Below are 15,297 nucleotides of genomic sequence, written 5' to 3'. Positions count from 1 at the left end.
GACGAGCCTCGAGAGCGGCGAGAGCGAGAGAGAGACGTGCGAGTTGCAGGAGATAACTTGGGAGAGGGGGGAGCACTGCTCGAGAAGGTACCTCCGACAAAAGGACGACGACGGCTGCACGGAGGAGAGAGGGAGAGGGGAACGAGAGATGGGGAGTGCGGGTGCGTGCAGGGTAGGGGGCGAGAGACTCGAGAACGACCTAAAGAGAGAGAGAGAGAGACGAGAAAGAGGACCGGGAAGGATGCGAGGAGTTGCGAGAGGAGGGGACAAGGACGAGGAAGGACGGACGACGACGAGGGCGAGAGATCTCTAGTGCCCGGTCGTCGTCAACGGCGCGAGCCTCGCCTGGGGCGCACCGTTGGGCAGCGCCGGCGTCGTCGAGCGGCTCATGCCGAGCTGCGGCGTCTGGGGCGCGGGCGTCGCGGGCGCCGAGCGGTTGTGCGCGAGGTGGCTCTTTACTAGCGAGCCGGCCGCGAGCGCCGACATGAGCGACAGCTCGCCGGCCATGACGCTCGCGCACACGATGCGCGCGAGCTGCTGCGCGTTCTGGCCGGGCGCGGTCGGGTGCGGACCTTTGACGCCGAGGAGCTCGAGCATCGAGGCTTGCGGGAGGAGGATGGTGCCGCCGCCGACGGTGCCGACCTCGATCGACGGCATCGAGCACGTGATGAGGAGGTCCTTGCCGTCGTTGATAGGGTCCATGAGCGTCATGCAGTTGCTCGACTCGACGTTCTGCGCCGGGTCCTGGCCCGTCGCGAGGTAGATGGCCGTGAGGATGTTGGACGCGTGCGCGTTGTTGCCGCCGATCGAGCCCGCCATCGACGAGCCGATCAGGTTCTTGGTCACGTTGAGCTTGCACAGGTCGTCGACCGTCGTCTTGAGGATCGAGCGCACCGCCTCGCCCGGGACAATGCCCTCGGCGACGACGCTCTTGCCGCGCCCCTCGATCCAGTTGATCGCGGCCGGCTTCTTGTCGGTGCAGTAGTTGCCCGACAGCGACGCGATGACCATGTCGGGGAAGTGGTCCGTCATCATGACATCGAGCGCGCGCTCGCACCCCTTCGAGATCATGTTCATGCCCATGGCGTCGCCCGTCTGGGTCGCGAACCGGACAAAGAGGGTGCGGCCCGCCATGGCCGCCTTGAGGCTCTTGAGGCGCGCGAACCGCGACGTCGAGTTGAACGCCGCCTTGAGGATGTTGGACCCTTCCTCCGAGTCGACCCACCGCTTGGCCGCCGCGCACATGATGACGCTCGGGAACGTCAATGCCGGACCGCGCGTCATGGCGTCCTGCACGACCACGGTCGTCACACCGCCCGACACGTTGAGCGCCTTGCACCCGCGCGACGTCGACGCGACGAGCGCGCCCTCGGTCGTCGCCATCGGGATGGGCAGGACGGCGCCGTCGATCCGCAGCGGGCCGGCGATGCCGACGGGCAGGGGCATGTAGCCGACGACGTTCTCGCAGCACTGGCCCATGACGCGCGAGTAGTCGAAGTGGAGGTACGGCAGGTCGGACGACTCGAGCGTCTTGCGGGCCGACGCACGGGCTGTACGCAAGGGTGGGGGGCTCAAGGTCAGTAGCCGACCCTGTGAGAGACTGTTCGCGAGAGGGAGAGAGAGGGAGACGCACAAATGAGGGCACGGCGGACCGAGACGGCGCGGACGTGGTCGTTGAGGAGCTTCTCAAGGGCGTACGCGGCAACCTTGCCCTTCTGGACGAGCAGGATGATCTCCTCGTCGTTGAGGAGGACGGCGCCGTTGCCGCCGTCAAACAGCTTGACGCACGTGTCGAGGTCGCGCGGCGCGTCGGGGATGCCCTCGGCGGGCACGAGCGCGACGGTCGACGGCGACAGCTTGAGCTCGCGCTGCGGCGGCGTGACGAGCGCCTGCGACTCGGCGCCGTGGGCCGTCGACGGGGCCGCGAGCGTCGCGGCGCCGTTCTTGCGCGACGACGAGCGGGTCCGGATCAGGATGGGCGAGCCGGGCGGCGACGAGTCGTCGGACGAGTTGGACCCTCGACGGCCCGACTTGGCCGTCGTCACCTTGATGACGCTCGGGACCGGCTGGTGCGCGTCCTGCTCGGCCTTGCGCTCGTGGCGGGCGTACTCGCGCTGCATGACGGCCGCGTCCTTTCTGGGTCCACTCGTTCTGGAGCTCCTCGCGCAGGAGCGAGAACGAGCGGCGCAGGCGCATCTTGGCCGCCTCGTCGTCGTCGTCGTTGACCTCGGACCCGGTGCTCGCGAGGAGGATGCGCGCGGCGACCTCGGCGGCCGAGCCGTGCCCGAACGAGTCCGAGCCCGACGCGATGCCCTTGAGGAGGTACCCGTTGAGGAACAGCGACATGGCGAGCGCGATGACGATCCACTTGGACACGATCGGGTCGCCGACGAGGCGCGTCCACCGCGACAGGAACTGGTCGATCGACGCGAACGAGCCCGACGCCGACGCCGACGACAGGTTGGGCATGGCGCCGCTCATCTGCGACGCCGTCGACGCGGCGACGACCGGCGGGAGGGTGAGGTCGACGGCCCGGAAGTGGAGCGCCGGCACGACGTGGACGAGGAGCTCGGTGACGGGCTCGTGCGCGGCGACGAGCTGGAGGAGCGTCGACGTGAGGACCGGGTTCGACGTGTCGATCTGCGGCACGTGGCCCGTCGACGCCGAGTGGTCGATGTGGCGGCCGAGCGCCGTCTTGGCCGTGAGGGTCGTGACGAGGTTGAGCGAGTGGAGGACGAGGAAGGCGGCGATTAGGAGGACCTTGAGGCGCGCGGCCGGGCTCGCCGTGCCCGTCACGACCCGGATGAGGCGCTCACGCAGGCCGAGTGCGCCGGCGGGCGCCTCGCTGCCGTCGTCGGACGCGGGCGCCTCGGCGTCGGCGAGCGCGGCCGGGTCGTCGAGGAACCGCGACAGGTCGGCCGACGAGTCGGTGCGGCGGAAGTGGCGGATGACCTTGATGCGGTGGATCTCGACCATGATGGTGAGGACCGACACGAAGAAGCCGACGAGGCACAGGGCGTCCCACACCAAGATGACGGCCGCGAGCTGGCAGAACTCGCGCAGGCCGGCGACGCCGCTCATGGCGCCGACGACGAGGACGGCCACCTCGAGCGCGTAGTCGCGGATGATGCCGTAGCCCGTCTTGGACACGGCCGTGCGCACAATGTCGCGCGCCGGGACGGGCGGCGCGAACCGGAGCCCGAACGCGTTGGTCGGCGTCAGGGGCTTGCCGGCGCCGCCGGTGACGGGCGTCATCGAGCCTCGGCTCTGGCTGCCGGCGTAGGCGCCGCCGGGACCGATCGACGGGTGCGAGAAGACGGCGCGCGTGAGGACGAAGGGCTTCTCGAAGCCGACCGTGATTACGAGGAACGGCAGGGCCTCGCCGAGGAGGACCGGGTTGACGCTGATCTCGAGGTACCACGCCGTCAAGAGGGCGAACATGAAGGCGACACAGGACGACGCGAGCGACAGGGTGGCGAGCCAGAACCCGAGCGAGCCCGAGTTGGGCCGCAGGGACCTCGACAGGCGGTTCATGTTGAGGTACAGCGACACGAACGTCGAGTGCATGAGGACGTAGGCGATCAACATGACGAAGATGTCGGCGCTGTCGGCCTTCTGCGGGCGGGCGAGAACGAGGAGGAGGGAAGGGGAGTCAGTGAGGGGGAACCGGGACGACGGGGTGACGAGGGAGGAGGGGGGACGACGACGACGCACCTTGGCGAGGCCCCAGAAGCGCAGGACGAACACCTTGGCGGCGAACAGGGCCCACTGGACGCTCTCCATCTCGCGCTTGCGGTCCTCGTTGGGCGCGGTCGGCTCGACGACAAAGTCCTCGCGGCCGCGGTTGAAGAAGCTCGTGTAGCGCTTGCGGCCGCCCTGGCGCACCTTTTCAAGCGCGACCGTCTCGGTCTCGAGGGGCGACACGCTAAAGTTGCTCAGGAACTGGGTCGGGCCGACGAGCGACGTGAACGCGAACGACTTGACGGTGAGGTTGAGCGCCGGCTGGGTCTGGGCCTTCCAGCACTCGCCGCGGACCGCGTAGCAGTCCTCGATGCCGTCGAACGCGAGGGCCGAGTCGGCGTCGAGGAGCTCCTTGACCTCGCTCTTGCGCGCGGCGGCCATGGCGGTCGGGACCTCGACGATGACCTGCCGGAGCCACAGCTCGACGGCGTTGGCCGGCGCGGGCTCGGACGGCGACACGGACGACCACAGGCCCGTCGAGGGCGCGAACGCGATGGACGGGTGGCGGTTGGCGGCGCTCGCGCCGAGGGCCGCATCGTCGTCGTACAGGAGGAAGTCGGAATTGCGCACGACCTGCAGAGGGGGGGCCGACGTCAGTACGGGTCTGGTAGACTGGCGTCTGTGCTGCTCGACCTCGCGGTGCCCCTGCTCGAGCAAAGTCGCCTCGATCGCACACCAACAAAGGGGGGGAAAGGGAGCTTGGGGCGGCGACCGGGGGTGGGCAACCGGCTCGCGCCCGCCAGAGGCCGCCAACGCGTGCGTGGTCGTGCAGGCAGGGTGCAGGGACCTTTTGCGACCCGTGCGAGCCCTCGACAGGCCCTGGCAGAGCGACGACACGCGAGCGTCGCGTCGTTCGATCCCCCTCCTCCTCCACGACAGCGAGACGGGCGGGTGCTCACCTTGATGAGCTGGAAGTAGACGAGGGTGGCGGCGCAGAAGACGGTGACGATGGCCTCGATAGGATACGCGGTACCGAGCTTGGCGAGGCGGAGGATGGGCCACCGCAGCGACGAGAACGACGAGCCAGAGGGCGACAGGACCATGGCTGGCGAGGGGGGAGAGGGCGGTGTGGGAACGAGGGCGGCGGCGTTGAGCGCGCGCTGTGGGCCTGGGTGGACGGCGTGCGCGAACGAGGCGGCTTGCGGTTGACGCAGGAAGCTGAGGACGATCGACGAGGACAAGGGAGGAGCGGTGACTGCGGCGTCGGGTGGCTCGTCAAAAGACGAGGGGGGGCTCGTGCAACCAAAGCTGAGCTCGTACTGTCCTCGCTGCGAGCTCACCAGTGCTCTCGTCCAGCAGCGCCACTCGCCTCTGTCGAACCACTCTCGTCTCGCTCTCCAAGTCACACGCTCGCCTCGGCTGTGCGAGGGCCGGTCGCTCGAGTCTAACGTGGCTCCACCCTGGCTTGCAGTACATAGCTGTCTGTCTGCCCTTCAAACGCTGCAAAAAAGGGCGTCGCGAGCGCGAGTGAGGAGGAGGAGGGAGGGTACAGCGCGCGCCCCTCCATCGTAGCTCGTACCGCGCCGGCTGCAGCTCGTAAAAGCACGCCTCGCCCGCTTCTCGCCTTTTCGGGGTTTCGAAAACGTTGCCCTGTCGCTCGAATCTGCTGCTGATCGATTCACCAGCTTTCGGCGCAAGGAACGGCGCGCGCGACCAAGTTGTCCTCCTCGCTCGCGCCTCCTCTACCGTCCAACGCTCAGCTGCTGAGCTGCGGATCACTGTGCGGACAACAGAGAGCAGAAGAGCGAGGCCACAGCGAGTGTGCGAGAGGCTGCGTGGAGAGCTCGAGGCGACGCTGCTGCGGGAAGTCGTCCAGTCGGCAAAGAGCGCGCCGGGGCAGGCTCGCAGGCTCGATTCGGCGAGTCTCAGATGGCTAGTACTTGCGCGGTGCCGCTCGAGGACGCCAGATTCGAGCGATTCCACCTCCCGCTCCCTCGTCTCGCGCTCACACCGCTAACTAAGAGCCAGCTAGGGGTCCGAGGCTCGAGCCAAAGCAAGTCTGTGCCCTCTGCAGCAAGCAGGAGCCCGCCAGAGCGAGAGAGCGAGGCGAGAGAGGCGACGCGAGGCGGGGTTACCACGACTCGGGCTTTGAGGCGCAGAGGCGCGCGCCTCTCGTACCGGCTCGGGGCGAGGGCGCTCAAACTCGCTCGTTTGGCCCCCCTCGCCTCTCTCTTCCCTTCACCTCACTTTTCTCGCACACGATGGCCCGCACCAAGGTGAGCCTCGCCTCCTCCTGCCCCTCTCTCGCACAGCACCTTCGTCGTCCCTGTGCACCCACCCACACCCTCAGGCGAGCCCGCCACGCCACCCCCATCGCCGTCGTCGTCGTCGTCAGCGCCACCTCCACCTCGTCCCTCGCTCAACAACAACAACACCGCCTCGCCTCGAGCAGCACACTGACCCAGCCTTGTCCTGCGCCACAGCAAACCGCTCGCAAGTCCACCGGTGGCAAGGCCCCGCGCAAGCAGCTCGCCGCCAAGGCCGCCCGCAAGTCGGCGCCCCAGACCGGCGGTGTCAAGAAGCCCCACCGCGTGCGTCCCTGCTCTCTATCTGTCGTGCCCGAGCACGCTCACTGACACGCTCGACCCTCTCGCAGTACAAGCCCGGCACCGTCGCCCTCCGCGAGATCCGTCGCTACCAGAAGTCGACCGAGCTCCTCATCCGCAAGCTCCCGTCCGTCCCCTCTCTCCCTCTCTCTCCTGCCTGCCTCCCGAGCACGCACACTGACCCTGGTTGCCTGCTCCGCCAACAGCTTCCAGCGCCTCGTTCGCGAGATCGCCCAGGACTTCAAGACGGACCTCCGCTTCCAGTCGTCGGCGATCGGCGCCCTGCAGGAGGCCGCCGAGGCCTACCTCGTCTCGCTCTTCGAGGACACCAACTTGGCCGCCATCCACGCCAAGCGCGTCACGATCCAGCCCAAGGGTGCGTCCCCTCGTCCTCCACCTCTTCCCGTCTCGACCGTTCAGGAGCTGACCCTCGCCCTCGTGCGCCTCGTCCACAGACATCCAGCTCGCGCGCCGCCTCCGTGGTGAGCGCTCGTAAGCGCTCCCCCGTCGTCGTCGTCGTCGGGGGAACGTGGGACGAGGGAGGGTCCACCCAACGCTTGTCGGGAGGGGAGAAGACGGTTCCCCTCGCCTTTCGCTTTTCTCCACCTCTGTGCCTTGCCTTTTCACCCACCCCCTTTCGAGATCCCCTCTCCCACCTACCCCCTTCGCCTGTTGTGTAGCCGTTCCCCTCCCTCTCTCCCCCTCGAGGGCGCGCAATGATCCCATCGTTGGCGACCTCTCTCTCTTTCTCGGTCGGCGAGAGCAGCGCTCCGAGCTCGAGAGTTGTTCGCCGTACACGTCGAGAGCGTCGAGCAGAAGCACGAGGGTGCGCCTGCCCTCGGGCGAGAGCCGCGAAGCGCGCGAGTCGTGGTCGCACGCCTCGCTCTCCTTCACAAACGACGAGTGCGCGCTCGACGCTCGCTCTGCTCGGCCTCGCTCTGCGTGCGTGCTCTCTGCGACTTCTCTGCGTCTCTCGAGAGACAGAGAGAGAGAGAGAAAGACCAAGTACAGCGTGCGTCGTTCCCGCTCGAACCCCCTCCTCGAGCGTCCGTCCGCGCACGATGAGCGCTCGCCTCGCCTTGGCAGCTCGTCGCCCGCCCGCCCGCCCGCCGCGCGCTCTACGCACTGAGCTCCCACCCGAGACCCTTGATAAAGTCGATGCCGGCCTCGCGAAAGTCGTCCTTCTCGACCGTCGACTGCTGGCGCGTGTAGACGTAGTTGCTCGGCGACGTGCGGTAGTCTGGCCACTCGGGCGCGCCGTCGACTGCGAGGACGAGCTCGTCAGGGTCGCTCGGCGAGAGAGTGGGAGAGAGAGGGACGCACTGCCGTGGTTGTTGGGCGTGCCGTCGTGGATGAACGAGACCCACTGCGACATCATGAGCCTCGACAGCTCCTTGTCGCCCGGGCGCGTTCCGAGCGTGTTGGCCGTCTTGTACGGCACGCCAAAGACGTAGGCGACCTCCTGGAAGTGCGGCACGCCACTGTCGAGCGTCGTGTTTTCGGCAGGTTGGTTGAACCGGTACGAGAAGACGGGCTGGCCGGCGGCGGCGTACTTTTCGGCGAGCAGGCGCTTGCCGGCGATGTAGCGTAGGTCGCTGCGACGCAGGAGGAGTGGCTGCGTGAGTCCTCGAGCTAGACGACGAGAGAGAGAGCGGGACGCACCCAGTGAGCGCGTTGCTGCGCTTGTCCTGGACGCCGGTCGACACGAGGCCGTCCCCCGACCCGAACGGGCTGCCCTTGCTCGGGTCGTTCGGGTACAGCTCGAGGAGCCGGGCCGTGCTCGAGTTGGTGAGCTTGGGGTAGTACGCCTGGAGGCTCGCCGCGAGCTCGTCGTCCGTCTCGATGCCCTTGGTCGCGAACGCCGTGCCCTCGTCCGTGTTGGCTGCGAGCTTGAGGGCGTCAGTACCTGCGGCCTGACGAGAGAAGAGAAAGAGTGGGCGCACTGCCAATGAGGAGCGGGACCTTGACGAACGCGTTGCGGCGGATCGAGTCGCTCGAGTACTCGGGGATGATGCCGCCGTCGAGGACCGGGTTCCAGCTGAACGCCGACGCCGACGCGTTGAACGCCTCGAGCGGGAGCGCGCGCAGGCACGCGAGGACGTCGGCCGTGCCGTTGCAGCCGGCGCTCGCGACGACCTGCTCGAACCGGGGCTGGATCATGTCGGCCGTCGCGAGCGGGCGGCCGGTCGGGCTGCCCGACTCGAGGATGGCGCCGCGGAACAGGTTGGTCGAGGTGAGGCCGTACGACAGGAGCTCGTACGAGATGGCGGCTGCGCCGGCGCTGCGAGAGGGGGAGGGGGCCGTGCGAGGGAAGGGTCAGGCCCGTTCGCGCTGCGCGCTCGCGCCGAGAGAAAGGCAGGGGACGCACCTCTCGCCCCAGAACGTCACCTTGCTCGGGTCGCCGCCGAACGCCTCGAGGTTGTCCTGCAGCCAGCCGAGCGCGAGCCGCAGGTCGTACAGGCCCAGGTTGACGTTGCCCTCGGCGCGCAGCTCGTCCGACGACATGAAGCCGAGCGACGACACGCGGTAGTTGGCCGAGACGAACATCTGCGGGGTCTGTCAGCCGCATGCTCGGCGAGAAAGGGAGGAGGAGAGAGGAGGACGCACGATCGGCTTGTCCATCTCGACGCTGCGCTGCACGACGTAGCTGCCGTTGTACCGGATGTCGCCGCTGCCGCCCATGCTGAACGACCCGCCATGCACCCAAACGCCGACAGGCAGCTTGTCGTCCTCGGCGACGCCGGCTGGGCGGACGATGTTGAGCGTCAAGCAGTCCCTGCGCGGTCGAGGACGGGGCTCATCAGGTCACTCGCTCGCCTGTTTGCCGAACGAGCGCGCAGCCGCTTTCTCTAGCGGCTCACGCTCGTCGCAGTGAGGGAGAGAAGCGAGGCTCACTCGGACAACTCGTAACCATAGTCGTCGGCGCCAATGCCCGGGCACTGCGAGCGAGAGAACCATGTCAGGGAGCTCAGTCGCCTGAGCAGAGGGGAGGCAGAGGAAGACGCACAAAGGGCGAGTAGCTCGTCGCAGCGACCTTGCCGCCCTCGAACGGCGTCTCGCGCGAGCGGGCTCGGCGCAGGCGCAGGTCGCCCACCGGCGGCTGGGCGTAGGGGATGCCGAGGAACGCTGTGCGGGGCGTGCGAGTGGTCAGCTTGGCGCTCGGTGAGGGGAGGGGGCAGAGGGACGCACCGTGCTGGTTGAAGGAGGGTAGGACGACGCCCTCGACCGTGCCGTTCGCGATCACGGCCGACGGGGCGCCGTTGTTGCGCGCAGAGAGCTGGACGGGCGAAGCAGAGCTGTGCCGTGCAGCAGTGGCGACAGCGAGCGCAAGAGCGAGGGACGAGAAGCCGGCGGCGACCATGGTCGTCCGAGTCGAGGAGCGGCCGCGGTGTGGAGCAGGAAGAGGAGCTGCTCGTGGAAAGCGAGCTGGCATGTGCTCGGGCTCGGCGCCGCTGCCCTCGACGGCTGTCGTTAGCCAGGGCGAGCAGGAAGAACGACGGCCAAGAGTGGACCGAGGTTGAACGGGCCGGCGGCCGCGGCTTCCGTCCACGGTGGGGGGCGTCGATCGAGCTTCGAGCTTCGAGCCGGCACCGCCAGCAGCGAGCGAGCAAGCGAGCATGCGAGACCGAGAGGGCAGACGCGGGCGCAACGACGAGGTAGGGAAAGAACGACGATGCAAGTTGCGAAAGGTGCGAAAGGAGAATCAAAGCGACGGCTCGACAACGCCGACGACGCCGACGACAAGCTGACTCGCTACTGCTGCACGCCCTCAAGCGGCCCCAGAGCCGTCGACCATGCCGTGCGACTGCTGCCCCTCGCCCAGCCCGGCAACCGCCGCCGGCCCTCCTCCCCTCTGCGCCCACTCGCTGACGAGCGTCCGCATCCTCTCGACGCCCTCCCTGTCCTTGTCCTCGGCGGCGACCTCGGCGCCGCACGGCACCCAGCTGACGAGCGGCGTGCTCCCGCTCTCGTAATGCGCCGACGAGAGGTACAGGAGGACGCCGGTCGGCGCGAGCGGGATGGGCACCTCGGCGGGCGCGAGCGCGAGGTGGCCCTCGGGGGTCGCGTACGGCGCGAGGACGGCGACGGGGAGGGCCTGCGGGGCCGGGTTGGGCGCGGCGGCGAGCGGGTCGAGGAGCGGGAGGAGGGTCGAGGGGAGGAGAGGGGGCGCGACGGACGGGACGGGTAGGACGAGGAGCGTCTTGATCGTGCCCGCCTGCGACTGGGTCGCGAACGGCGACGAGGGCGGAAAGTAGGCCTGGGTGTCGAGCTCGGAGAGCTTGGACGCGAGGAAGAAGGCGCGCATGTCGGCCTCGCACTCGACGAACCAGGTCGAGCGCCACGCGCACAGGTCGAGGACCCACAGGACGCCGAGCTCGGCGTCCCACACCGTGTCGAGGAGACAGTCGGGCGGGAGGGACGTGCGGAACCGGCCGAGGGTGCGCCCGGCGACGCGAGAGTACAGGATCGTGTTGACGCCGGCGTTGGTCGGCATCGTCGCGCACAGGCACCGCTTGCCCTTGGGGACGACGACGGCGCGCCAGTCGCTCTCGAGCCCCTCGGGGAGGCCGTGGCGCAGGTCGAGCGTTTCGGCGTGCGACAGGAGGTTCTTGGCCCACGCATGGAACTTGGGCTTGAAGCGCTGGCGCTTGGTCTTGCCGATGACGGGTGGCGGGTTTGACGCCGCGTCGCCGCCTGCGGTCGACGACGGCGGGAGCGCCTCGCCGTGCTCGGTGTCGGACGACTCGGGCGAGCCAGCAAGGGACAGGTCCTCCATGAACTCGAGCTCGCGGAAGGACGACCTTGCGGCCTCGATGGCGTGGACGCGGCGCTGCGAGGGGACGTGCGTGAGCTGGGTAGCACAGTGCATCGAGCCAGTGAGAGCGGGACGGACCTGCTTCTGTGCATCGAGAGCGCGCTGACGGCGCTTGGTCTGCGAGTCGTGGCCGTCCTGTGGAGGCCGGAGCCAGCTCTCGCGGCGGCCGAACGGGTCAAGCTTGGGCGAGGTCGTAGCCGAGGGTGACGTGGTCGAGTCTGACATGGTCGCGAGCCTGCTCGAGCGAGTCGAGGCGATTGAGAGGCGGCGGGAGATGAGGAAGGGGAGGGGGGAGCTGAGCGGGTCGCTCCCTCGTCCTCACCCGACCTCGTCAAGCTCACGAGTACCTCTAGAACCAGCACCGTACAGCACACCAGACGCCCAGACCCCGCGCACCCCGCCCGACCATGTCCGCCTCGCCTCCTCCTCAAGACGCTGCCCCGGCCACCACCAACGACCACGACGAGCCCCAGCAGGCCCAGGCCACCGAGCTGCCCGGCCCGGGAGCCTTCCTCAAGGGCGTCGTCGGCCAGCCAGTCGTCGTGCGCCTCAACTCGGGCGTCGACTACCGCGGTCCGTCCTCCCTCTCCTCCTCCTCCTCCTCCTCCTCCTCATCTCCCCTCGCCCCATCGATCGCAGCTGACCCTCGAATCATCCAAACAGGCGTCCTGAGCTGCCTCGACGGGTACATGAACATTGCGCTCGAACAGACCGAGGAGTGGGTCGACGGCCGCAAGACCAACGACTACGGCGACGCGTTCGTGCGAGGCAACAACGGTGCGCTCCACCTCTCTCTCGTCTTCGTCTAAGCCTGTCAAAGAGAGCGAACACTGACCCTCTCCCTGTCACAGTCCTCTACATCTCGCGGATATAGGGAGGCGGCCTCGACTGGGCGAGCGGGCAGCGTGCGAGGGGACAGGGGAGGGCCGCTCTGCAGCAGCGAGCATGTACAGCAAACTCGAAAGAGAGAGACAGAGCGTCCGAGAAGCCGCGAGTGGGCCCTAAAGATCAGCAGCGTGCTCTCCACCCGCTCCTCGACGTCGACGCCAACACGCTCTCTCTCTCGCAGTCCTCGCCGCGCGGGTCGAGCTCTATGCGCACTCCTCCTCGCACTCTACCTCCTCGCCTCGCGCTCGACCTCTCTCCCGAGCCGCTCCGCCTCGTCCCTCGCGTCGCGCTCGTCGGCCCCTCCCTCGCCGAGCGCAAGGTCCCTCAGCCCCTTCTCCGCCACGTCCCTCGCCGCCTCGGCTCCGTCCTGCTCCCCCTGCCCCGCCACCTTGCTCGCACCCGCACCCGCCGCCCCACCGCCGCCGCCGCCGACACTCCCCAGCACGGGTTGCTCCCCCCTCTTGTCGCCGCACCGCTCGAGGATGCGCGGCAGCGCCGTGCGCAGGTCCATGTGCGCGCCGAGCAGGTCCGAGATGTTGATGTCGGTGACGCCCTCGACTTGGACGGGGCGCAGGCTGGCGGGCAGGCGAGGGAGAGCGCGAGGGAGGATGAGGCGCGAGGAGGGAGGGAGGCGGGGACGATGACGGGGCGGTGGTGACGGGAGGGCGTGAGGATGAGTGTCGAGGTAGGTCGAGGGGTTGTAGGAGACGGGCAAGAGGCGGCAAGTGGAAGAGACAGTCAGTCTCGGGCGTTGAGGAAGAGAGAGAGAGAGAGAGAGCCCGCCAGGCAAGCCGACGCACCCAGCGATGCGCGTACTGAGCGTGTACAGCCTCGCCGCGATGCCGAGGACCCAGTCGTTGGCCGAGTACGCGTTGACGAGCTCGTGGGCGACGACGCTGCGCGCCTCGGCCCACGCGACGGCGCTCGGCGAGTCGGGCAGCGACACGAGGACGGCGTCGTACACGAGGTGGCCGAGCTCGAGCGCGTGCAGGTGCTGCAGGCACGAGAGGATGAGGGACGCGCCCGGGCCGTAGCCGATCTGCGGTGCGAGGGAGAGAGAGGGAGGGAGGGAGGAGGGAGGAGGGTCAGGAGGGGGGTTCGAGCGCTGGGAAAGCGGCGAGAGAGCGGGACGCACGAGGACGACGGGCCGCTTGCCCTGGACCTCCTTCTCGAGGATCTCGGCGAGGAGCACGCCGGCCTTGCGCGCCTTGTCCTGCGAGGAGGGAAGCCCGGCTCGTGTCAATTTCCTCCTCTCCGAGCTCGACAGAGGACAGCCGAAAGGCCAGCGAGAGAGAGAGAGAGAGGGAGCGAACGCTCGAGGCGCACCTTGCACTGGGTAAACTCGCTGTCGAACGCCGTCGTCGCGCTCTTGAAGACGGTGAGCGGCAGGGCGACGCCGGCGTACACGGCCGCGAGCGCCGTGCGCTTGACGAGCTCGGTGCCGCCCATCTGGATCAGGCGGTTCTTGATGAAGCTGTCGAGGGACCGGCCCGCTTCGAGGAAGGCTGCGGGTGAGGGCGAGGGCGAGGGAAAGAGAGGGAGGGGGGAGAGGAAGGGCAGCGGAAGGGAGAGGACAGAGTCAGTCCGCGCGAGAGGGCGATAGAGACGACGAGAGAGGAAGGAGAGAGGGGGGCGCACTGAGCGGGTCGGCCTTGAGCGCGTAGGCGTCGACTTTGGACGAGCGCACGAACGGCCGCCACGGGTCGACCGAGTCCTTGAGGTCGAGGAGGAAGCCCGACGCGACAACTGCAGGGTCGAGGAATGCCTGTCAGTCCAGGTGCGCAACTAACCACGGCGAGGCGGTGCAAGGAGAAGGCGAGGGGGAGACAGGGAGGGAAGGAAAGGGAAGGGAAGAGGAACGAGCGCGACGCACTGGTGGCCGTGAGCGACGGGATCTGCGGCACGTCCTCATGGCCGTCGTCCTTGATCGGCTCGAAGCTGACCTCGTCGAGGCCCTTCATGCGGCGGTGCGTGCGGTACCCAGCAAGCCCGCCGCCGCCGAGCCCGAGCAGCGTCCCGATGAGGACGGCGCCGCCCGCGCCCGAGAAGGCACTGATGCCGAACGTGCCGAGCCCGGCGGCGATGGCCGGCGCGGCGAGGCCGCCCGTGAGGCCGATGGCGACGCCGCCGAGGACGACGCCGGCGCCCGTCGCGGCCCACTTGAGCGCGTTGCCCTTCTTGGCCGCCTTGTCGCGGTACTCCCTCGCCGCATCGTCCCACCCTCTCCCACCGCCGCCAACACCGCCGCTCGAGCCCGTCGGGTCGTCGACCTTGCGCTGGTCGGCGTCCGACTGCTGCTGGAACTGGAAGAAGAGGGTCTGGCTGATGGCGCGCTCGACGTCGGCGACGACGTGCGACGAGATGCCGAGGACGTCGGCGGTCGAGACGACGAGGGCGCGTGACAGGGCCGTGTAGTTGAGCGGTGGGGGCTTTGACGGCTCCCTGGGCGCGCTCGACTTGGCCGACGGGGACGACGAGGACGAGGACGAGGACGACGAGCCAAACAGACCGCCGACGAGCGATGCGGCGCCGACCTTTGTCGCCTTGGCGTCCTTGTCCGGCTCGGCGGCCTGCTGCCCTGCGCCGACGAGGCCGAGGCTGACGAGTACGAGCTCGTACACAACCTCCCACTCGCGCTGCTCGCGCCTCCTGCCCCGCTCCTCCTCACTCTCGTCCTCCCGCCCCGCAGCGCCGCCGCCGACGTCGAGCGCGTCGACGAGGCGCGTGTGCTCGTCGGGCGCGTCGGGCAGCTGCGCCATGTCGACGCCGAGGTGGGCACACACGACGACGAGCCACGCGGTCGCGTCGGCGACGGTCGCACGCAGGAGGTGCTGGACGCGAGTCTGCTCGGCGTCGAGTGCGCGCTGCGCCGAGGCCGTGTCGCGGCCGCGGTCGCGGTCGTGGTTGCGGGTGGGAGAGGAAGGGCGCGAGGGCGAGGGCGACAGGTCGGCGAGGGTGAGGCGCTGAGAGTAGCGGCCCGAGAGGGCGTGGAGGGTCGAGACTTTTGCGGCGATAGCGATGAAGAGCTTGAGGGCTGGATCGAACGTGGCGATGCGCGACTCGAGCTGGGCGTCGCTGTTGGCCATGGTCGACGGCGAGCGGAGGAGGAGGGTGGTGGGAACGCGCGCTCGAGACTCGGGGTATGGATGCAGCGCTAGCGGGTGCGCTTGTCGGGTTCTGCACAGGCTCGACTGGCTTGGGTGAGGGGCGGTGGAGGGAGCCAGAGAGCGAGTCGCGCCTGGTCGTCGTCGCCGCCGTCATCGCTGTCATAACAACATCGAGCCAGCACCTCTAGAGCGCCTGCCA

General features: G+C 68.7%; 6 protein-coding genes across 6 annotated transcripts; 2 read left to right on the top strand and 4 right to left on the bottom strand.

The window, feature by feature from the left end:
- Window positions 1-22: 22 nt before the first annotated feature.
- RHOBADRAFT_40375 (uncharacterized protein) lies at window positions 23-4,102 on the bottom strand. Its single transcript, XM_018413706.1, has 5 exons — window positions 3,715-4,102; window positions 3,297-3,615; window positions 2,291-3,260; window positions 1,634-2,136; window positions 23-1,550 (listed from the first exon to the last, which is right to left on the bottom strand). The coding sequence occupies exons 1-5, from the start codon at window positions 3,781-3,783 to the stop codon at window positions 310-312; spliced, it is 3,102 nt and encodes a 1,033-aa protein (XP_018267608.1). The 5' UTR covers window positions 3,784-4,102; the 3' UTR covers window positions 23-309.
- A 1,840-nt stretch (window positions 4,103-5,942) lies between these two features.
- On the top strand, window positions 5,943-6,783 carry RHOBADRAFT_47737 (histone H3; the record flags this gene model as incomplete). The annotated part of the gene is made up of 5 exons (XM_018415042.1): window positions 5,943-5,957; window positions 6,165-6,272; window positions 6,338-6,414; window positions 6,494-6,663; window positions 6,743-6,783. 5 exons carry the CDS (start codon window positions 5,943-5,945, stop codon window positions 6,781-6,783), a joined length of 411 nt encoding a protein of 136 aa, XP_018267607.1.
- A 622-nt stretch (window positions 6,784-7,405) lies between these two features.
- RHOBADRAFT_47736 (uncharacterized protein) lies at window positions 7,406-9,648 on the bottom strand (the record flags this gene model as incomplete). Its single annotated transcript, XM_018415041.1, has 9 exons — window positions 7,406-7,551; window positions 7,611-7,882; window positions 7,950-8,169; window positions 8,231-8,568; window positions 8,656-8,834; window positions 8,895-9,063; window positions 9,183-9,226; window positions 9,295-9,413; window positions 9,477-9,648. 9 exons carry the CDS (start codon window positions 9,646-9,648, stop codon window positions 7,406-7,408), a joined length of 1,659 nt encoding a protein of 552 aa, XP_018267606.1.
- A 292-nt stretch (window positions 9,649-9,940) lies between these two features.
- RHOBADRAFT_56592 (uncharacterized protein) lies at window positions 9,941-11,328 on the bottom strand (the record flags this gene model as incomplete). Its single annotated transcript, XM_018418425.1, has 2 exons — window positions 9,941-11,118; window positions 11,182-11,328. The coding sequence occupies 2 exons, from the start codon at window positions 11,326-11,328 to the stop codon at window positions 10,057-10,059; spliced, it is 1,209 nt and encodes a 402-aa protein (XP_018267605.1). The 3' UTR covers window positions 9,941-10,056.
- A 182-nt stretch (window positions 11,329-11,510) lies between these two features.
- On the top strand, window positions 11,511-12,070 carry RHOBADRAFT_30960 (uncharacterized protein; the record flags this gene model as incomplete). Its single annotated transcript, XM_018412936.1, has 3 exons — window positions 11,511-11,676; window positions 11,767-11,880; window positions 11,955-12,070. The coding sequence occupies 3 exons, from the start codon at window positions 11,511-11,513 to the stop codon at window positions 11,975-11,977; spliced, it is 303 nt and encodes a 100-aa protein (XP_018267604.1). The 3' UTR covers window positions 11,978-12,070.
- A 112-nt stretch (window positions 12,071-12,182) lies between these two features.
- RHOBADRAFT_56590 (uncharacterized protein) lies at window positions 12,183-15,077 on the bottom strand (the record flags this gene model as incomplete). The annotated part of the gene is made up of 6 exons (XM_018418424.1): window positions 12,183-12,566; window positions 12,792-13,030; window positions 13,127-13,204; window positions 13,318-13,496; window positions 13,630-13,737; window positions 13,865-15,077. The coding sequence occupies 6 exons, from the start codon at window positions 15,075-15,077 to the stop codon at window positions 12,218-12,220; spliced, it is 2,166 nt and encodes a 721-aa protein (XP_018267603.1). The 3' UTR covers window positions 12,183-12,217.
- Between the last annotated feature and the right edge of the window lie 220 nt (window positions 15,078-15,297).

Source organism: Rhodotorula graminis, assembly GCF_001329695.1.
Source record: "Rhodotorula graminis WP1 unplaced genomic scaffold RHOBAscaffold_21, whole genome shotgun sequence".
In the NCBI taxonomy this organism is placed as follows: Eukaryota; Fungi; Basidiomycota; class Microbotryomycetes; order Sporidiobolales; family Sporidiobolaceae; genus Rhodotorula; species Rhodotorula graminis.
The sequence above is the reverse complement of the archived record's forward strand: the minus strand, read 5'-3'. Positions and strand labels throughout refer to the sequence as shown.